Source organism: Poecilia latipinna, unplaced genomic scaffold (assembly GCF_001443285.1).
Source record: "Poecilia latipinna isolate Pla-1442-1.1 unplaced genomic scaffold, P_latipinna-1.0 Scaffold1484, whole genome shotgun sequence".
In the NCBI taxonomy this organism is placed as follows: domain Eukaryota; kingdom Metazoa; phylum Chordata; class Actinopteri; order Cyprinodontiformes; family Poeciliidae; genus Poecilia; species Poecilia latipinna.
In genome coordinates, this window is record NW_015114100.1 from 39411 (window position 1) to 62362 (window position 22952).

Consider the following 22952-nt stretch of genomic DNA (forward strand, 5'->3'; position numbering starts at 1 on the left):
AACAACACAGTTATGGGGAAGAATCCTGACTCGACATTTTCCCAGCAGATACATAGTCTCGTAGAAACCACATCCTAGTTCTACGCTTTGCTTCGTCCAGAGGGTCTGGACGCTCGGCTGTTGAGAAACGATTACTTCCTGGAGGCGTGGCCTGGTGAAGTTATAAACAATTAGGTCTGAATTCACCCAATCGCTAACCTTTGGCCGGGCGTATGCCATGGGGAACAGGGCCAAAACATATTTGCTTCCAATAAACTGTCTTGAACATTCTTCTTGCTCCGATTTGATCTGTTCCATATTTGGAAGTGTGGCCAACACAAACTGAAACGGCTTTATTCACTTCCTCCGCTGCCATCGCTAAAACTACAATCTATGCAGTCTACTATTCTAAAACAGCACAAAACATCGATGTCATCATTCATAACTCCTTCTGTTCACTGATTGGCCCAGCAGAAATTGTGCCAGAGAAATCAAGCTCAATGGGAGAAAGGAGACGAAAACAGAGAAATTGTGTTGGGAGGGCATTGACCATTCTCAATAAGGACAGTGAGCCAGTACTGGTCATTTCTAAGGAAGTTGGCTGTTTGATGTGATGTGTCCGTTCCGCTTCATCATAAGACTGAGGAAAAGAAAGCATTGTTGAAAAAAAAATTGCCACAGCCTGGAGAGAATTGTGAAACAAAGTTCTTTCAAGAGTTTAAAGGAGTCCAAGACTTGGACTGTGTCAGCTGTCAGGAGCCAACAAAGAACATGGACTCCTCTGCAATAATATTCGTGTTAAGGAAATGAAGCTCTCAGAGTGTGGATGACCAGCTGACACACAGAACCCAAAGTAGTTTGAGGTCCAGTGGGAAGTTTCCACAGACAGTGATGGTTTAGGTCATCTGGTTCTGGTCCACTGGGTTTGATCAATTCCTGTGTCAAAGGTAGGACATTTTGGAGAACTTGATGCTTCCTTGTGCTGACCAGTTTCATGAAGATGCTGATCTCATTTTTCAGCAAGCCTTAGCACGCTGCGAGTGGTACGAGTACACGATTTAACCACCATGATGTTCATGTACTTGACTGGTCATCAAGCTGTCTGCCCCAACCCTCTCAGAGAAACCACCAAATTCGGTGTGGTACATGGTCATTATTTTTTGCAGGCACAAGTTTCTGTATAAAACTTGTGCCTGCATTTGAATATCGTTTAAATTTTAAATTTTAAAATATTTTGGCAAAACTGAAATTTGGGTTTTCATGATCAGACTTGCAAGCCATTATCATCAGCATGGACAGAATGAAACACTGGAAATATTTCACTCTGCTTTTATAAAATGTACATAATGTACATGTTACAATTTTTAAATGCAATTAACGTAATTGATATAATTTCTTGGAATTAAGTTAGAACAAGATAAAATGGAGGGATTTGGATGAACTGGTGCCCTCTTGTGTCCAAATGTAAAATTACTAGATTGAAGCTGAAAATTCAACAAAGTTTTGGGTGATGAAGTTAAAGACATCTTATTGTGGAAAAAATAGATCAAGAAATAAAAAAAGAAAAAGAACTGAGAAAATTAAAATAATATTAAAAGAAAGCTTGTTGTGATGTCATGCCAGCTGATTCCTCCCAGCATTAGTTAGATAAATAACATGTTCAGAACTCTCCCACATTCAGAAATGTTATTGCTTTGTGTGCATTGTGTGATTGCTTCACATCTTTTTTTTACCTGGCTGAAATGATTCTGGAAACCTCCCACAACTCATCACCTGACACCCTCCTGAAACAAATGCAATCTGTTGCTTTGTTGGCATGGCAACCTGGCAACTTGTGTAAGAACAGCGTGCCTTTTCCAACAAAAGGCAGTGTGTGCAGAGGTCTTTGTGCTGCGATGTGAGACACACGCGCGCGCAGACACCCCCACGCACACGCACACACACACACACACACACACGCACGCACACACACGCACAAACACACACAGTTCTACATTCCTCAGACAGCCTGGTTGTAACAGGCGTAAAGCCATGGAATCCAGTGGAACCCAGCACTTCCTCTACACTCTTCAGATACAGCTGAGATATGCAAACACCACTACAGTAACTACTCTAATCACTGATGGTGATGATGCAACATACTGACAGGTTTCTCAGTGTGATACACGCAAGGCGACAGTTTTAGATGCGGGAAACAGGACGCAGATCAGTCCAGCCAACAGGGGGCAGAACTGGACAAAACACCCGGTTTAAATCTACTCTGTATTCTTCCTACAAACATGGCATCTTCACATGTATATATTTTTTGGGTTTTTATTCTGTTTTTTAATTTACTTAGTTTGTTGGCCTAGTGTGAAGGACACATTATCCTGCTGTGCTGATAGTTCCCACAGGTGTTCCCATGCTGGTTTCATGACCGTTATCTAACAAGTATACAAATATAGAGTAATGGCCTTCGGCCCTAGAGTAAAGGCCTGGGCCCTAATGTCATCAGCTGGACAGGAAGGTCTTGACAGCGAGAGCTTCCTTTCTTCCTTCCTACCTTCCTTCCTTCCTACCTTCCTACCTTCCTGCCTTCCTGTATGTTTGTGATGTCAGATCTACGGCTTGAGTCTGGAGCTGACAGCAGCTGCAAGGATTTTCTTCCTGACATGCAGAACCGTCATGTTCAGCCTGGTTTTGTTGGAGTTCCTTCCCGGCTGCTGGAGGGCAGTTCTCACATGCCAACTGTCAGTGACACTGCACTGCCATGACAACAGCACTCATGTTTAAAGTGTGAAGGATATTTGCCGTCACTGTGATTTTCCCCTCTGAAGCAGCGGCTCAGACAGCAACACAAAACCATTCAGTGTGAGAACATGATTGACTCCATATAAGTGGGTTATAATGTTTCCTCACTTATGGCCTCCCAGTGGGTCAGACAACCTCAGAGGAGCTGAAATAGTATATTGAAATATCATATTTTCAAATTCCATATTTGAAAATAATGTATTTCTTTGATATGTTATTTTAAACAACATTATTTTCTTGTGTTTGTGGATTTATCTGGTTTCCCTTAATGTGAACATCTTCTCCAGACCCAACATTGGTTGTATTCCCATTACAACTGTCTGGAAGTCTTTGTAATTACTCTGCTAAAGTCAAAAGAACACAATTTCACAATTGCGATGCTTCCATTAAATAAAAAATAAAATTAAAATCACACGTGAATAAGAATATTACAAAACATGGCAGCAATGTATGTAAACAGTTACATAAAATATATCCATAATTCAGCTGTAGTGATAGAGCTCATCATCTATGAGCCAATCAGAGGGAACGCCAGCATATTCAGGCATTGGAGCAGCAAGTTTCTTAGATTTGGGAGTGGCATTTTGGGGAAATCGTAGTTGCTGATGTTACAGAAGAGCTATGGATTCAACACACAACATTTTATGAACTGTGACAATGTGAGAGCTCTGCTGGAGACAGCTGCTCATTGATAAAAACAAAAACAAACCATCTATTTCAATACAGTCAAAAACCCACCTCATCCTAGATTATTGGAAAACATGTTTTTCAAAATTGCTGTGTTTCCATCAGGCTCTTTTTTGTTTTGTTTTGTTTATTTTGTCATTTCAATTTGTACAATTTTATGGTTAGTAGAAATGCAAGCAATGCCCTCCATTAAGTAAACTGGTCCACCACACCTGAATCAAGTGGCTAAAAGTTTGTTGAAGCTGAGACACATGTAACACCTGCTGGAGTTGAAGACCCCTGCACTGAGCCACACATTTTTAATATATAAATGTTGGTGTAATGAAAAATATGTTTGCTTTAGTGAATCAGCATCAGTTCAAATGATTTTCTGCTGTAAAGCAGCAACTGGAAATGTAAAGTAGTAGAAAAAGACTGAAAAAAATCATTTTGTTTTAATGAGTAATTTCCACATTTAATAACTTGAATACTTTTTAGTTAAATATTAGGTCATCTAAAGTATATAATAGTTACTCTTTTAATACATTTGTTAACATTTTGATACCACAAGTACATGTGTTTAATAATCCATGGTATCTTGGATTGTGGCTCTTTTGGTCTTCCATAGAGCTGCTGTTGAGAAAGCTGCAGCTAATTTAGAAGAGCTGTCAGATCTGGACTGGACTCCTTCCACTGTGATCATGCCCCAGTGGACACTCCTGGGTGACCATCAGCTCATCAGCTCCTGAGGTTGTCTGACCAACTGGGAGGATTTCAGCTGAATCGTCTCCCAGTCTGTTGGGAGGTGAGTATTAGTTTAGTTTGCACAAATAAAATGCATTTTTCTTCATCTTAATTTTATTCATAGAGCCTGAAGGGTTTTTTTTAACTCAGTCTTCAAATCTCTTGTTTCTTTAAGCTGGTCATGTTACTCTGCTCCTGTTTAATCAGTTTTTTCACACAATGCTTAAGGGGAAACTCCTTGAGCTCTGCTGTGCTCCCTGGATCAGGTTGGTAGGTAGAGTTGATCTCCTGGATGCAGCTGAGCTCACAGAAGGCCTTCTCTAAGAAGCTGGTTTCACGTGGTGGTTTAGATGTTTGTTCCCGTTGTCTAGCACCATATGAAATCAGTGTTCTTGGGGACAGAAGGATCACTCTGGCAGCAGGCAGGCAGCCCAGCGCTGGCCTTTCCCTCTATGTCGCCACTAAAAGATAACTGATTTCCTCTGGTGCTTAGAGCCATCTGCAGCCTTCTAGCACCATTTGAAATCGGTTATGACACTGTGGATCACTGCATCTGATCTGAGGCTTAGCAACTCATCTGGAGACGACTGGAAAGAAGCACTGTTGCATGGATTTGTGTTTTGACCTTTTTTTTTTATGTGGCTGCAGTTTACAATATTTGCCACCAGAGGTGCCAGAGTTCACAAAAATACAGGGGCCCTAAAACCCAAATGTCATTGTGCTGCTCCTTTGTATATGATAATGAAGTTATGATGGTAGCGGCTGTTTAAAAAATTAAAACCGACTGGGAAACGGTGGAACTGTTCTGGAGTTCCAGTTACCAAGAGGGAGCAATCGGAGACCAACATTTTTTTAAATTAATTTTATTCACGTTTTAATGTATCGTTGGTTCCAGTAAGGATTAAGAGGGTGAAAGAACCTTGAATATAATATCAAACTGACCTGGAGGGAGTTGCTTCACTGTATGAAGACAATGGACCATCTATCAGTGAATGCAGTTCAATCACATATTCATTAATAATGGAGCATCCTGGACTAGGGCTGAAATGATTTATCAGTTCCATCTATTACTAAAACAGTTGTCAACAAATTTAGTTGTCAATTAATCATTAACTGGAGTAAAAGTACCTCTCAAATATGCCATTTGCTGAAAGAACAGTCAAAGCAGTAAAAAGGGCAAAACGGCAAAAAAAAAGAAAAAAAAAAGAAAAGAAACCCATTTACATTTCAGATAATAATAAAAAAAAGTAAATCTGTTCTATCCAGAAGTGGGATAGTTTTAGCTCTCCCTGGTTAAAAAGCTCATATTAAGCAACTTCTTTCTATCCAATTATTAAGTGTTTGATCCAAAACTACTCACCAGATCCGCTCTACACCGTATTGTTTTTAGCTACAGATGAATTCTGTACAAATGACCAAGCATTCACTAAGGAAGTGTTATTGTAATAAAATGTTAATTTTCTTTACTTAAAAATGAAAACTGTTTATTTGCAAAGTTTTTTTTAATCAAGTTTGGTCTGTAATGGGTGCTTGTATGTGTGTTTGAAATAAATCAAATATTTTAATGAATTATTAAAAACGTATTAAAAATTAAGGCTGCAAGTATTGCAATATATATGCTGTTTATGTTTTTTTCCTATGATGTTGACTTTTTTTGAAGCCATGCTTTTACTACATGAACTGCGATGCTCATTCCCATTCATTGTTTGTTCACCTAAAGTAACTGATGAAGGCAGTGTGAATAAAACAAGAGGATTAAAACATTTCCTCCTCTGCCCTGCATGTTTTAGATGTTTCTGCTCCAGAATGATTCAAATGACTGTATGACCTGCTCTGTGCTGCAGGAGCCCATTAGAAGGGAAACACCTACAACATGCAGGGAGTAGTCCCTCAGGACCAGGATGGAGAACACACACTGTAAAGCAATTAAAATAAAATCTAGAGAAAACTTAATCATTAAAATATCAACAAACATCTAGTGTCAGCCGCTAGCTGTTAAACGGCTACCAAATACTAAGATGTGCTTGTTAAAATGAAAATCGTTGTGACATGCACCAAAACTCTCCAGGTTGATAATCAAACCTCAGACTACTGCAGTCAAGCAACATTGTTCATCTGTCTTCAGTCAGAGGTCTCTTACGATTTGTTGTGAGACTGACTGGTGCAGGAAATCCTTCCTGCCCTCAGCACCACCATCCATTATGACTGGTTGAAGACAGTTGGATGAGCTACAACATTGAATGTCTTTTTGGGACAAAGTATTTTTTTTAAACTGAACTGAATCTACATAATGGTAATGTATATAGAAAAGGATCCTCATGTTACATTTCATAAATTTATTGTGGTTTGGTTTTCTTATATACATTTATACATCCATATAAAAAATAAAAAGTCAGGTCAGGTGGAACTGTTGAACTCCTCGCTGTAGCCTGGCAGCACAGACAGAACTACACTCTTAGCACCTGCAACAAAACAAACACAGAAATGACCGTCAGTTTTTTATCCGTGAACATGTGCTGGTGTCTACTTTCAGCAGAAAAACACTACTTTTGTCTCAAAGAGTAAAGAACAACAGTCCTGGCCAAAAGGTGTTGTGAAAAATGATCAACTCTGAGGGTAAGAAAGAAAATTCTGTAAAGCTTTATAACATTAATACAATAACATACTATTTCTTACAGTCAAACAGATACTCATGACTGTAAAAGTATGCAAGCATTAAGAAAAGCTGAACAAGATCATATTAATCAGATCCCAAAACCAAATTACATGCATGTAGTCACTGTAAAATGTAATTTATAGTCAGTTTTCCACTATCTGCTGCATGCTTTAAGATGCCAGTTTAGGCTTAAATAGCTTCAAAAAACGCCAACTGCTTTTAGCACAGCTTTAAAACAACAATAGTCTTTGCCAGTGTCCCTTCATATTGTTTTTTTATAGCAGAAGTTATTATGCATTCAAAGTAAATGACCTGAGCTGGCAAGGCTGTCATAAAACTGCTTTATTTCCTCCGCTGTGGCAGGTGGAACTGCAGGTGTAGTCTGTCTTGAATTCTCATTGATGGTCTGAAAGGACACACACCATGTTCGTATGTCACACACAAATCATTTTCCCGATCCTTTAAAGGAAACAGATCTGCACCTTTTTCCTCTTATTTGGGTATGAAAAGTTGACGTCACGCGCAGGTTCGACACTCCGCCGGCTACGTGGAGAGTTTGGGAGGGCAGGGGACGACTTCTCCTGCTGTATGCGCACACCTTGAAGAAAACCCCCATCAGAGCACTGCGTGTAAATATTCAGATCCATATATTTATATATGTGTTTTAAAGCACTGCTGGGAAAACAGCAACTTACATGCATCAAGTGCAAACAGCGTGGCGGCAACATGTGAACAGACCACATCTGAACTCGCCATACATGTGCAATGACCAGAAACGACGAGGCCACTGGGTTCGATGATGGTCCACACAGGATGAGGATTCTCAGTGAGGCCTTCAAACTGGATCACCTGACAGGAAAACAAACGAGCAAAAAGGCTTTTAGTGGGACATTTTATACTGGTAAGAGTAGATGGAAGAAAATGACCACATAAATTCTTCAACTTAATTTGGAACCAACAGGCAACACTTGGGACACCACTGAGTGGTCCAACAGGACATTGTTCCCAAACACTTATCCAAACTGGTTTTGGAATGAATAAAGCTGCTAACAGACATGTTTGTGGACTGGAGGAAGCTGCAGAACCAAGAGAGGACACACACACACTTTTCCAGTCTGCCTCACCTTGCTGGTTATGATGAACTTGTCTTTCCTGATGCACAGCATCAGAGATCTGACCCAGCCACGGAGGAAGAACCGGTAAGCGTCCAGGCTCTTGTATGCCTTCAGTGCGCCTGCGCTGTACCCTGCATGCGACAGTAACAGTTTACAGACTATCTGCCGAGTATACAGTCCACTATAGGAGCTAACGTACCTGGTACTTCGATGAGAAACATGAATATATCAGGGTAACACAGGCCTGGCAGCTCCTCGATGCTACACTCTCTGGCGGGTTTTTGTTGTGTTGGGGGGATTAGATACGGATCTTCACCCACAGCGGAGATTTTATCATCATAGCGTCGCCTGGCAACACTGTTCAGTCTTTGGTAGTAATCTGACTTCATAATAGTGTCAGACTGGCGAACCTTTTTTGTAGAATGTGGCATGACTTCCTCTGTTTTTTGTTTATTTTCTCATTTGCTTCTTCTTCTTTTGTTGTTATGGCGGCTGGCAGCCAACATTGTAGTAGTGCTGCCACCTACTGAGCTGGAATGTGGGTGGTAGCTTATATGAATAATGAAGTTACTCTCTATTTTCTTATTATTTCAAATCACATATCCCTTATGACATATCACTTACATTATACCCGATTTATTTTCTTTTCCCCTAATCTTTTTCCTTTCTTCTTTTTTATATAATCCCCCACCCTCTCTCTCACTATCTCACTCACCCTCTATCTTTCTCTCTCACTCTCTCTCTGGTGTTCATTGTCCTATTATTACATATGTCTATGATACACTTTTATTATTTTTTTGTGACTCTGTTTTCCATATCGTCACCATCCTAAAATAATGGCCTATGTCACTTATTGCCAAAAGATGATTTATGGAACAAAAATAATCACTTTTGGCAAAATCTCGGCCATTGTTTTAGGAATGTCTCGATATTTTTTCACTTATGTCTGACCTGTTATTAATCAGATTAAAGCTATTTGGCCCCGCCCTTCTAGAGAAGGTTCTTGTCTCTCATTGGTTGATTTTTGGTGTTCCGCCACGTTCGAAAAACTAGTGTCGAGCTCCTCTTGTTGTAGTATTAAGATATTTAAATAAGAAAGTTAAAATTGGGATGCTCATTAAAATAAATGAAATCGGTGAAGTAGAAAGCGCAATGTTGCCTTCAGAGAACGAGAAAGGGAAGGAACAAGCAGCCGACATTAAGGTGACGTTTTCCGCGGGTGAGGCAGAGTCCTTCAACAAGACGTTAAGACGGTGAGTTGCTTAAACTTGGTTTGTGGATCGAACCAGGTTAGAACCCCAGTATTAATAACGCAGTTCAATTATATGCAGACCAGCAGAATCGCAATGGCTGCTCTCGATTAAGAGGACCAATTCTGGCTAGACTAAGTGCAGTGGCGTCTCAATGCCACAAGATGGCAGCAGGAGACCACTGGGGATGCAAAAATAGAACGTGTATGTGCAATTAGTTTTTTAGTCTTTTACTTTTTATTTGTATTATTAATGGGATTATTGAGTTATTTGGCAGAAAGTAGGCTGTTCTTTTTTTTTTACTTTGGTCTTTTCAGTGTTAGTCCTATCTATGGAAAAACTGGTTAAAGTCCTGCGATGAAATGTGGAGGATGTAAAAAGTACATAAGAAAGATATTCTGGAGTAATTAATATCTTACAGTGCTTAACAAATCTGAGCCCATATATAGAAACCAAGAAAAAGAAATGTGTTCTATCGCAGATATGTCTTTTATAAGAAACGGGTAAAATGTCTGTGTTGCATGTGTATCGTTTTTGGCTCCCCTTCCTACAGGTCTGTAGTGAGACTTCTTCAAGTTGGATATTCGATATTCGAGCTCCGTGGAGTAAGCGGCATTTAGCTCAAGGTTGATCCGATTTATGAACGCTAATGTTGGCCAGCGGTACTCCTCAAGTGTGAAGCGGCTGGGAGGAGGATCAGTACCTCCAGATCCAAGGCCTTGAGCTGGAAGAGGGCAGAGTGCCTTATTTGGGTCAGGGAAGATTGTCCTGACACAAGTGGAGGAGTTTAAGTGTCTTAGCATCTTGTTCATTGTTGGAGTTCATTCATTTCTGTCTCTGTTCACCACCCATGTCTGTTAACCAGTTTCAGGACCCAACCAGAACCACTCATTGTAAATGACCTTGAGAAATAATGAGATTTGGTTATATATAAAAACAAGCTTTGATGCCAAAAGATGATCAAATTTTACAAGCCATACATGTCATCCAAATGGAACATCATGCTTCTTATGTTACAATTACTGTCCAACGCTGGGGCCAAGTGACAAGTGAGGCAAAGATTGTAGCAAGTTTAGTTTTTTATTCATCTCTGCAATCTGTACACTCCCTAAAGGGTACTCTAATCAGTTTCAGTCTGTTTACATATGACTGCCAGCAGTTAGATATAAACATGGTTATGTATGCTGCAGCGTGTTAAGAGGCTAAAAGAGATGGAGGAAAATACAGAATCCATAACATCAAGAATGAGGGCAAAATGGAACAGGAGATCAATAGACAGATTGGCGCAGAGTCTGCAGTAAAGTGGGCGCTGCATCAGTCTGTCGTGGTGAAGAGACAGCTGGATCAAAAAGCAAAGGTCTCAATTTGCCAGTCGATCTACGTCCCTACCTTCATCTACAGCATAGGTTTAAGGGTCTTGACTGAAAGAATAAGATCACAAACACAAGCGGCCAAAATTAGATTTTTCCATAAGGTGTCTGGGCTCTCCCTTAGTTATAGGGTGAGAAGCTCAGTCATCCAGGAGGGACTCAGAGTAGAGTCCCTCCTGGATGACTGAATATTTTTCACTTCGAGAGGAGCCAGCTGAGGTGGGTCAGGCATCAGATTAGGATGCTTCCTTGACGCCTCCCTAGTGAGGTCTTTTGGGCACGTCCCACCAGGAGGAGGCCCACAGGAAGACCCAGGACACGCTGGAGGGACGATGTTTCTCGGCTGGCCTGGGAACATCTTGGGATCCCCCTGGAGGAGCTGGAACAAGTGGCTGGGGAGAGGGAAGTCTGGGCCTCTGCTGACCCCGCAACCCGACTGCAGACAAGGGGAAGATGATTGATTGATTGATTGATTGATTGATTGATTGATTGATTGGTTGATTTTTCTTCAATGCTTATGAGTCATGTGACCAATTAACTCAAAATCAATGTGAAATTATTCTACTAGACTGGATAGGTGAGGCACAATCATTTTTATTCAATTTAACCCTTTTTATTCACAAAAGAATAAAAAGGGTTATTTCAGTGGGTCACATGAAATTTAAGCTATTAAACAGCAATCATATTTTTTAATTTGTAAATTTAAATTACGTAAAAAATGGAAAAAGATCTAAAATGGGGAACATGAGGGTGCCGCATCTCTAATAATTTGTAGAACAATTTCAAAGTGATTTTGAATTAATTGGACACATGTCTTAGAAGCTATTGCAGAAACATACTAAATTTTGACAAAGAAAATTGTTAAAAAATAAAAAAAAGCATTTAAATGAAAAACAAATGACTGTGCCTCATCTATACAGGATACTAAAACAATTTCACACTGGTTCTGGGTAAATAGGTCACATGACCTGGAAGCTATTGAAGAAAAACATTCAATTTTGCAAAAATAATTTGTTAAAAAAAGGAAACTGACTTAAAATGGAAACCAAATGACTGTGTCTCATCTGTACAGACTAGTAGAATTATTTCAAATGATTCTGAGTAAATAGGTCAGATAACTTGTGATCTATTGAAGAAAAACACTCAATTTTGACCAAAAAAAATTGTAAAAAAAAAAAAAAAAAAGGAAAATGGCTTAAAATGGAAAAGAAATGAGTGTGCCTTATCTATGCAGACTAGTAGAATAATTTCACACTGATTCTGGGTCAATAGGTCAGGTGACTTGGGATCTATTGAAGAAAAACACTCCATTTTGACCAAAACAATTGTTAAAAAAAAAAAGGAAGATGGCTTAAAATGGAAAACAAATGTCTGTGCCTTTTCTCTACTGATTTGTAGAATTATTTCAAAGTGATTCTGAGTAAATAGGTCAGATGACTTGGAAGCTATTAAAGAAAACATATTATTTAATATTTAAATCATTTAAAATATTCTATATGACTTTAAAATTTAATAGAGGATATTGTGTCTCATGTAAAAGCATGAATTAGCACTGACAATTAGTCAGTTGGTCACAATTCAAGGCATTTATTAACATTTGTTTACATTTGTTTGACAGAAGTGTTTGTTTCAGTAATTTGTTGACAGTCCCTAAGTGAACCTTCGAGTGTTCAGGCCACGAACGGTGGAGAACCGCTGGCCGACATTAGCATTCATAAATCGAATCAACCTTGAGCTAAATGCCACTAACTCCGCGGAGCTCGAATATCAAATATCCAACTTGAAACTAACTTCACTGCGGTGAAAAACCGACAGATCATTGCCACATTCGAATTGCTTAAAGAACTTGCATTTAATTTCATTCTTTATTCAGGGCAGTGCAGCTCCATACATGGATACAGCCAATTTCTCTTTTATTATTGGTCTAATCAGGGCCGATTTTAAAGTGGTAACACAATTCTGTAAAAACTCCTCCTATGCTGGATGCTCCTGAAGCTGACCTCAGTGCAGCTGAACCTCACCCTGACGTTCTTGAATGATTTTTGTTTAGCTGGAGTACATTTAGCTGCAATGTCCTGCATGTATTTATGTGTAGACATGAGAGTATTTTGGTAATTTCTTAATGATTTGTGGATTTTTTAAAAAGAATTTATCAATTTCATTTATAATGGTAAAAAATGGCAGTTAATTTTTTGGGGAAAAAATAATACTTGATCTAGGCACATAGAAATAGAGAATATGATTTCACGTGTAGACATGACCATTTGTCTACATATTTTGGTAATTTTCTGATGAATTGTGGTGTTTCTGTTAATTCGTTAATATTGTTAATTATGTTCTAAAATCGACTCATTATGCACACAGTAAGGATGGCTCCATGCTTTTTTTTTTTTTTTTTTTTACATAGCCAGCGCTAACAGGCAAGGATTTCAGTCTATTCATTAGATTGACGAGGTTTCTTCTGAACTCTTTGACATCTTCACATTTACAGATGATATGGTTAAGATGCAGATTTCTAATCAATGCACCAATCAGACTTGTGTCTTAGTGATATTGATTTTCTGTTTTCTTTAAACTTTGACCTGTTGAATACCAGTTTAACTGGTTCTATTTTTTTCTCTAAGGATTGCAACAAAAATATCTGCATGATGCACAGAGTTAGTACTTCCCTTCACTGTGTGTTGAAGCCAACAAAAAATGAATGTTACTGTAAGCTTTGTCCTACGTTTACCTAAAAGCATTTGTCCATCTAGCCTTTATCTGAATTTTGATCAATTGAAAATAGTGCATGAAAGTACATTCTGCTGACTGATTCAGCTTCTGTTCCAGCTTATTTGCATGGAAACGAACAAACTCTTGCAGAGAAAATGTGGATAAAAAAACTGGGAAAACCAAGTAGAATGTCAATATACCAGTGTCCCCGTTTTCCAAAGATGATTTGAAAAAAAGTTAACACTGGTGCATGTGGCAACATATTTGATGCATTTTGAATCTGGTGTTTTCCATGCTTTTAAATGAGTGGTTTTGTATTGACTATTCTTAAGTGGTAACTGGCTGGTAATTACTGAGAATGGGATCAAAGCCCAGGCACTGCTGAGGTAAAGATTTTCATCTTATGTGCACCTTTAGAGTGCCTTAGTACCAACGCTATTTAGTTTGCTTTAATTCAACTCTAGTTTGTCTAGAAAGTCCGGTTCGTTTGGGGAAGTGTGAATGTGTAATAGAAATCTGACGCGGACCAAGAAAAGCAAACTCTGATGTGCCTACAAACCTTGGTCTGTTTGGTTGAAGAGAATTCTGATGCGGTTCAAATGCAAATGTGAATACCAGTAGACCAGAAACCGCTCCAAAAGCGAACTGTAGCACAAGGCACTCTGGGTAAATACAACCAAAACAAATGTGTGTGTCTAGCACTAGTGAGGAAAATGGCTTGTGGTCTTCTGAGAAATCCTATAACCACTAAAATCTGACACCACTCTATTCTTGCTTACATTTTCATCCTACCTGAGTTCATGAAGGTGCATTTAGTGTCTTATGAGGTTTTAATGTCATTTCCCAAAGTAGTTTTTGGTGCAGTGCCACCGCATGTGAAGAGGTGAACAGGTTTCTCAAAGTGTATGGTTCATTTGACATTATGCAGTATGAAAGAGAACCACAGCAGCTGAAAATGTAACAAATGTTCCAACTGAACAGAACTGTCTGATGGGGAACACCTTTAGATTCAGTTTGATTCTTCACATGTTGGAACAAACTGATCATAGAAATAATAAATTTTTAACTTTCACCAGCTGAAGCCACAGTTGAGCTTCATCTGATTAAAGATGATAAAAAAATAAATATAGCTAAACTGCTAAGCAGTTACTCGAATACCTACCAAAACAATCAGCTTTCATCATATGGAAGTAACTAACATAATCAATCCTCCAGCAGCACTGTCAGGATTAAGGAGGATAGAGTGAAAATGGTGGGAGTTCTGAGTTTGGAAGTAATGAAAAGAATAAAAAAAACATGTCATAACAGCAGGTTTTACCGCCTGAAGTCACAAAGTTTTAACTCATTGCTATAGAAGTTAGCAAAGAAACTAATCCTATCCGATGTTCAACTCACTCTACAAACAATAGAAAGGTAACAACCAATAATAATAAAGATTATCAAAGAAATGCTGGAAAAAAATTAAAACAACATGAACAGAGGCTTGTGAATTCAGCACTGTGAGATCATGTTTCGATAAATTGGCGTTATATTCCAGAAGCTGTCAATCTTCTAATGTTTGTGCTTCATTTAAGCAGCCCTGTTTGCTGGGCAGAACAGTCGCCACTATAAAGGCGGAGGAGAGGATGGCAGTGAGGTAAACCCCAGGTCAGATTAGTTTCCTTGTTAGCAGGCTTTAACAAACAAGGGTAGGGCCCAGCAGAGATCCTGCCTGAGCCTCTGACTCATGAGCCACGCTTCCCTGAACCGTAAAGGTGATGAAAGGACCTTTGTCCCCGAGGGTGGTGACAGTCAAAATCACAGTTATATCAGTAACTAAAGAAGGTAAACACTAGCGTCAAGTGCTCCTTGTATAGGAAACGTGATGTTGGGTAAGTTTAGTGACTCATTCACTGTAGAGTCTGTTTATGATCTCATGACTTGAAAAAAACACACACACACCTTACACCTTAGATCCTGTGTTTAAGGTTCACAGTTGTTGCTCATCTATCTGTAGGGAGTTTAATACACCAAGCAGGGATCTGGTTTATCTCAATTAAACTTTCGTTGGAAGATGTACACATTTTGACATGCATAATACGATTGAACTTACAGGCTTCTGATATTTTCTCATCAGTAACTTGCTTTTTATTGCTGTATCTCATTTCATTATTCCTAAGAGGAATAAGGCAGGAATGAGAATCAGATATGGATGTCACTAGGTAGAGTTTTCAGTTTCACCAGAACACAGAGATCAGATAAAAGCTCATGAGAGACATCCGGTATATGGAACACTTGATACTCGCAGTATTTTTATGTGTACAAAAGTTAGTTTTAATAGGAGTAATAGTGTTAAGCCACTAATTGGTTTTTAAACATTTTGTTTAGATTTTAGATTCTTTCAAACATTTCAATCATCTAAAGAAACAGACAAGGATCTCAGGGTTCATCAAAAATAGCGAAATCCTGGAGGAGAGGTTGTTTCCATCTGCAAGAGAACTACAGCTAACATATTCCAATGAAATACATTGTACATGCTAACGTAATATTTGGACAGTTTCACAGAAGCAGATGCTCTCACTGGACACTAATGTCATTGCCCTGAGTGCTAAAGGTAACAGAGTGATGGAATCAATCAATCAATCAAATTTTATTTGTATAGCACATTTCAGCAGCAGGGCATTTCAAGGTGCTTTACATAATTAAAGAAAAAACAAAAGAAGAACAGCATGTGACATTGAATAAACAGTAAGAAAGAGAGAGATTTTGAAAAATCCCCGTTGCCTGACAGGACGGAATTTACAGATTTTTAGTCAAAACGCCATTTGACAAGGATTCTCACACCTCAGAGTTTTAGTTAGAATGCCATTTAAAAGAAATTAATAAATAGATAAAAAGTAAAGATAAAAACATTAAAAACGTCAAAAAGATCAAATACATCAAAACCCACACTCTAATCCTAATTTAGCCATAAGCAACTCTAAACAGGTGGGTTTTAAGTTGAGATTTAAAGGCACCCAGTGTTTCAGCCGTTTTACAGTTTTCTGGAAGTTTGTTCCAGATTTGTGGTGCATAGAAGCTGAATGCTGCTTCTCCTCGTTTGGTTCTGGTTCTGGATGCAGAGCAGACCAGAACCAGAAGATCTGAGGGGTCTAGACGGTTGGTCCAGCAATAACAGATCCTTAATGTATTGTGGTGCTAAACCTTTCAGTGATTTATAAACCAACAACAGTATTTTAAAGTCTATCCTCTGAGCTACAGGGAGCCAGTGTAGGGACTTTAAAACTGGTGTTATGTGCTCCATCTTCCTGGTTTTAGTGAGAACACGAGCAGCAGCTTCTGGATCAGCTGCAGCTGTTTGATTGATTTATTAGTCAGACCTGTGAAGACGCTGTTGCAGGAATCAATGCGGCTAAAGATAAACGCCTGGATGAGTTTCTCTAGATCCTGCTGAGACATCAGTCCTCTGATCCTGGAGATGTCCTTCAGGTGATAGAAGGCCGACTTTGTGACTGTCTTTATGTGGCTCTGAAGGTTCAAGTCAGAGTCCATCACTACTCCCAGGTTTCGGGCCTGATCGCTGGTTTTCACTTGTAATAACTGAAGCTGTGCATTGATTCTAGTTCGCTCTTCTTTAGGTCCAAAGATAATAACTTAAGTTTTGTTTCTGTTCAGCTGGAGAAAGTTTTGGCACATCCACACATTTATCTGTTCTAAGAATCTATTCAGTGATTGGATGGGTTCAGAGTCACCTGGTGACATCGTGATGTAGAGCTGTGTATCATCCACGTAGTTATGGTAGCTAATCTTATTTCCTGTTATAACCTGAGCCAGTGGGAGCATATAAATATTGAAAAGAAGGGGTCCTAGGATTGAACCTTGGGGTACCCCACATGTGACCTTTGACCTCTCTGATGAGAAGTTTCCGATTGAAACAAAGAAATCCCTGTTCTTTATACAAGATTCAAACCAGTTGAGCACTGGACCGGAGAGTCCGACCCAACTCTCCAGTCGATTCAGTAAAACGTCGTGGTCAACAGTGTCGAAAGCTGCACTGAGGTCCAACAGAACCAGCACTGTGGTTCTCCCACAGTCTGTATTTATATGGATGTCATTGAACACTTTTACAAGGGCCGTCTCCGTGCTGTGGTGAGCACGAAAACCAGACTGGAAGGAGTCAAAGCGATTCATTATTGTTAGGAAGTTATTTAACTGTTTAAAAACTGCTTTTTCAATAACTTTGCTGATGAATGGGAGGTCAGAGGTCAGAGGTCGGCCTGTAATTCTGCAGTAGTGATTTGTCTAGATTGTTCTTTTTTAGCAGTGGTTTGATAACTGCTGTTTTCAAAGCCTGGGGGAAAACACCTGAAGAGAGCGATGAGTTACTATTTGGATCAGATCATTAGCAACGACAGGCAGGACTTTCTTAAAGAAATGTGTGGGTAGGACATCCAAACAGCAGGAACTGGAGCTTAATTGACTTATAATTTCTTCTAGGGTTTTATAATGAAGTAGTTGAAATTAGGTCATTTTTCCTGCATTTGTTTTGTTTGGGCCCAGCATTGGTACTGGCTTTGGACTGGATGTGCAGATTAATCCTCTGATCTTTTGCATTTTCTCTGAAAAGTAACTGGAAAACTTGTTGCAGGCGGCATTAGATTGAAGTTCAGGTGGTAACGTCATAGGAGGGTTTGTGAGCCTGTCAACAGTAGCAAATAGGGCTCAAGCATTGTTAATGTTTTTGTTTATGACATCTGCAAAGAAAGCCTCTCTTTCATGTTTTAGTGTTGTGTGATAGTTTCGTTGTCTTTCTTTGTAGATGTCATAATAAACGTGCAGTTGAGTTTTACACCATCTCCATTCGGCCCTACGGCAGAGTTGTCTTGCAGACTGAACTGTTTGTGCATTTCTCCATGGAGATTTCTTCCTACCAGACACAACCTTCACTTTAATGGGGGCAATAAAATCAATGATATCTGAAAGTTTGCACTGAAAATCATCTACCAACTTATCTACGTCAATATAGCTTAAGGGCGAGGAATCCATGTCCACTACAGTTTATGGTATTCTTAAATATTGAAGCCACGTCTCCTCCTTTTTTGTGTTTTCTATTCTCACCTAAAAAAATTGTACGCAGGAGGCCCTGATTCAATTAGTACGATTGGTTCATTATTGTCATTTAACAAAGTTAAATGACAATAATGGAATCAGAACTCCCTTCTGCTAATAAGATAACAAAAACAAAGAGATCTCAGACTTTTTCTTCTTACACATTTTTCTTAGTTTATCCAGAGTCCTGGGTCTCTCTTTATGTCACCCCACAGATTTTCCATACAATTTTGACTCTGGAAGAAATGTCTATGTTCATTCACTCATATGCTTCACATCATTATCATGTTTAGTAACAGCAATAATACTTTTTAGTTTATGATAAGGTTTTTATTCAAAATCTGGTGGCATGTCAAAGACTTTGTGATGCCATGAACCTTAACAAGGTTACCAGAAGAGAACCAGGCCCACAGTGTCACAGATCATCCACCCTTCCTAACGGTGATTGAGGTCCTTTTCCATATGTTCATCCTTTATTTTACACCAACGCACAGAGGAGTGTTTGTTGCTTAGAGGTTATGCTGCCTTGTCTGATCTAAGCACTCAGTTCTAATTAAACTCCAATAGAGTTTAGTGAACTCTACATGGTTATGTTACTGATGGAGGAACGGGAAAGGTTTTTTTTTGTTCGTTCAGCCAAGCACCAGAGCTGAGAAATGAGTATTTGTTCGTTTCCTGGCATCTCATTGGTACTGGTTGTTGTGGAGGCTCGCTCACTGCAAGATCTCAGTTATTGATCCAGTTCTCTAATAGTTAAATTTTTACCTTTCTTACTCCCCTGCTCACTTTACATGAAGGCCACATAAACATGGCTCTCCTTCCAGGTTGGTATCTAGTGGCTGAAAGGAATGAGTCTCTGTGTCGTATTTATACCCTGAGTCAGAGTCACAAAGGTGGCCTCTGTGGCTTTGGGTTGCAGAAGGGTAGGTCCTTACTAGTGTCTATGCTTATGCTTAGACCAATGGTTCAGATTACTCTTCCTTCTTGTAGTTTCTCTTTTGCGTTCTGAAAAGGTCGTCATGTTCTGTTGTTCTCCTGAGAGACTTCAGTGGAGAATAATCTGGGGGGAATTTTGAGGATATTGTCAAGTGGTGAAAAGAGCAACATGATGATTTCTGTTGTATATTTTACATGTCTTCTGCAAAGGAGGCATAGACTGTGTTTGAATTGTTTTTTTTTGTTTGTTTTTATTCACAACTTGAAATGTCACATTAGAAAAGGTTGGTAGAAACAGCAAGATTTGAAATATGTTCATAAATTTTGCTAAATTTGCTTGCTTTGAGGTTGTTTTTGGACTTTTAGAAAAATTGCTAATACAAGTTAGTGTGGTATTTCTTTCAAAGGAGAAATTCTGTTATGTTTTTATGGCTCTCTCTCTTTTATGATCATTCTTTGTTTTGCCACCTGAGCTGAAAAAAGCTATCATCTTCTGGCAAGTCTGGTTTCATCCCGTAGCATATCTCTCAACATACACATCCTTTTCTTTACTTAACACTTTTGGTCTTTAGCCATTATTTTAGTCAGCGTTCATCCTGGGTCTTGTCTTTCTGAACTACAATATCTAAAGGTGGCAATATTTTTCACACAAACTAGCTTGTCTGCTGTCCTCAAAATAAAACAGTTTGAGGTCAGATCAACACCTGTAGAAATCTTTGACCCCTAACATCCTTTCAGGACACCCACAAAGCTTCTCCTTCTCCTGTTTCCTGTAATTTGTTCTGGTCCTAAACAGCAACTGCTGCTTCCCCACCGAACATGTAATGTGGGTGGTCCCAGCTCTCATGGAACCTGTCTGCTAAACATAACCACTCCCTCGTTGCTTTTCATTAGATTCTTTACTTTATGTTTGTCAATTTGTCTTTAATATGATCAAGTCCTATTGAGTTTCCAAAAAACAACAGTTGTGTAAATGTCTTTGTGTATTGGACATGACAGGTGCTATATCACACTTGTTCTGCAATGATAAATAGTTCTATGGACTAGCGCTTCACGCTACAGTCAGCCATTCACGTACGCTGATGGTGGCAAGTTACTGTTGCTAATATCAACTGTGGTTTTTACTTCTAAACACGTTGCATACTGATGTACACTTTCCGTAGGCGCCCTATGCTGCCTCCTAAAGTCTAGCAGAGTACAGGCAAGTTCGCCTGGTCATTGTTGTGCAGTTCCATTCAGTTCTCATCTGCCTTCATTGCTTCATCTTGGATTTCTCCCATTGAGATTGATTTCCTGCACTGGTTTGGAATTGCAGTCTGCTGAAATAGGATTGTAGTTTGGCAATGGCAGCAGAAGAAGTGAATGAAGCCGTTCAGTCATGTTGGCCACGCTTCCAAACATTGAGCAGTAAAGTCGGAGAAGGTGTCGGAGCAAGAGGAATGTTGTGACCCTAATCCCCACAAGGTTGTTTACAGCGCACACAGTTTCCAGTAACATTAGTGAGATTAAGTAAAATCAAATCCAATCATCTCAAACTTAAACAGACAATTGCTTACCTCCAGGAAGCAATTTCTCTCAACAGACAATTACTCTATTGAGAGCAATTGTCTCTCGACATCCGAGGGTCCAGAGACCCTCTGGACGAAGCCAGGCTACCAGGCTCATCCCCAGCCTGGTAGAAACCAGCCGCTGAGCAGGAGACAAGCTGCTCAGAGTACAAGTGCTGCAAAAGTTGTCGGCCTGATTCCACATGTCTTTTTGCCCTGTGGAATGTACATGGATCAAACATAAACCAAGCTTCAATCTGCTGGTTTCTGCTGTATTGTTAGCTTCTGTTGTTCAGTATTCTGTTACTGTATTTCTTCAATACATTTTTGGCCTTTTATTTCTGTTACATTGGACTCTTTAACAAGCAGTTCTGCTTTAACTCGCTGTCTTCAGTTAAACAGCTTTCTGCATCCAACCTGGATTTTCACAGGAAATTCAAACTTTAGTTTCTACCCAGTCTCTGAAATTGCTAACAAGAATTATAAGTCTCTCCACACCACACAGAAAAAGAAACATCTCTGCATACAACTCTATCCTTTTATTTTCATTTACAATGCAGTATTCATATCTGTTTATGTTTTTCAGGTAAACTTCATTAATTCTCATATTAATGTTATGTCACCGTGAAGTGAGCAGTGTTCTACTCCAATATGACGAGCTCCATGTTGATCAGCTTCATGAGGGGAAAGCTCTGCGTGACTTCTCAGGGCATGACTCAGGGTGGGAGTTGTAAAGAGTTGCAGGAAGGTCTAGAGCTGCCTGCAGCTCTCACTTTGGGACGACAGTTGGTGTGTGTGTGTAGTATGACTGGAATGACTCAGTGCTCGCAGGACACACACACTGAACAAGTGTTTTGGAGCAGCTCGACATTCCCCGGATGCCTTTTTCAGACCCCCCAAAAGAGATTCATCTTCAGTATCATTAAATGTTCAGACACTGCAGACTTTATTTATATGGGATGAGCATCAGCAGTGGTTTTGATTCACCCTGCTGTCATTGTGTCTGGTAGTTTGCGGTGGGTTTTCATCCCCCAGTCTGCATTGAAGTTGTAACCCATTTATTTAGTTCTTTCATAACTTCCATGCTTCACTTTGCCATGTTTGGTAGTTTGGGGCCAATTTCTCATACAAGCATGTGAAAAAAAATGCTTCAACAGAGTTTCAGTTAATTGTTGGTACCAGACTAATCCTTTTTGCTGCTTTGATGTTCTCCTCAGTGTTCGCATTAGTTGGCTGAGCATGATGGATTGTGTAATTGTTCCCTCTGTGGCCTTATTCACCCCAACATCACTGCGGTGCTTTAACACACTAGTGAACTGAGGGAAAGCGGGGATCCAGCCGCCATGGTTGGAGACCAGGGTTGTAATAATGTTGGGTTTTTCATTTTAGTTTAATGTTGTTTTTATTGTGACTTTTCATCCAATTCAGTCAGATTTAATTCATTTTTTAACTGGGTTTGCCAGTTTTTATTAGTTAAATATTGTTTAGTTTTAACTTAGTTTGTATTAGTTTTAATAAGAGTTTAAGTGTTTTTATACTTTGTTTAATTTTTAGGTGCATATTTCAAAAAGGTCAAAGTATTGTATTGTGGTTATGTTTACATCGATTGGGTAATGAATTTCCAAAAAATGTTTTCAATTATTGTTGAACAAAAGTTGTCGTATCCAAACTTTTGCTGTGGTTATTTTGTGGACTAGTGTCAGTTCTGACAGGAGGAATATGGAGGGCTGTAATTTGCTCTAAATTTTCGGTGTAAAAAATCTATTTCACGTCAGTTCAAAAGGGTAATAAATAGATACCCAAACACGAAAATGATCATGTGGCATTTCAGTATATTTTAGTTTTATAGTTAACTGTAATAACCTTATTGGGGACAAGGCCAAAAACAGTTAAATATTTGGGGGCTCGGGGGTGTAACTAATGACTCCTCCTCCAAATAGTAAAGTGAATGGTCCAGAGTCAGCCTGGAGGTCAGTGAGGAGGCCCACTGGGATTATGCTGCGTTTCCCTGGCCGGGTGGATCCTTATCTGTCTGTGTTGGTCGGGACTGCAGCCGCATCATGCTAAGGCTGTGGTAGGTATGGGAAGGGAAAAGTTTC

General features: G+C 39.3%; 1 protein-coding gene and 1 long non-coding RNA gene across 2 annotated transcripts in view; both read right to left on the minus strand.

Moving 5' to 3' along the window:
• The window catches only part of LOC106962988 (uncharacterized), a 9815-nt gene extending 6145 nt beyond the window's left edge, over window positions 1-3670 (minus strand). The window contains exon 1 of the long non-coding RNA XR_001428094.1: window positions 2522-3670. This is a non-coding gene — a long non-coding RNA (uncharacterized LOC106962988). The remainder of the gene's footprint in view (window positions 1-2521) is intronic.
• Window positions 3671-5035: 1365 nt separating this feature from the next.
• Window positions 5036-8447, minus strand: LOC106962985 (uncharacterized). Its single transcript, XM_015057680.1, has 6 exons — window positions 8150-8447; window positions 7960-8081; window positions 7531-7684; window positions 7318-7433; window positions 7148-7241; window positions 5036-6641 (listed from the first exon to the last, which is right to left on the minus strand). Exons 1-6 carry the CDS (start codon window positions 8379-8381, stop codon window positions 6577-6579), a joined length of 783 nt encoding a protein of 260 aa, XP_014913166.1. The 5' UTR covers window positions 8382-8447; the 3' UTR covers window positions 5036-6576.
• Between the last annotated feature and the right edge of the window lie 14505 nt (window positions 8448-22952).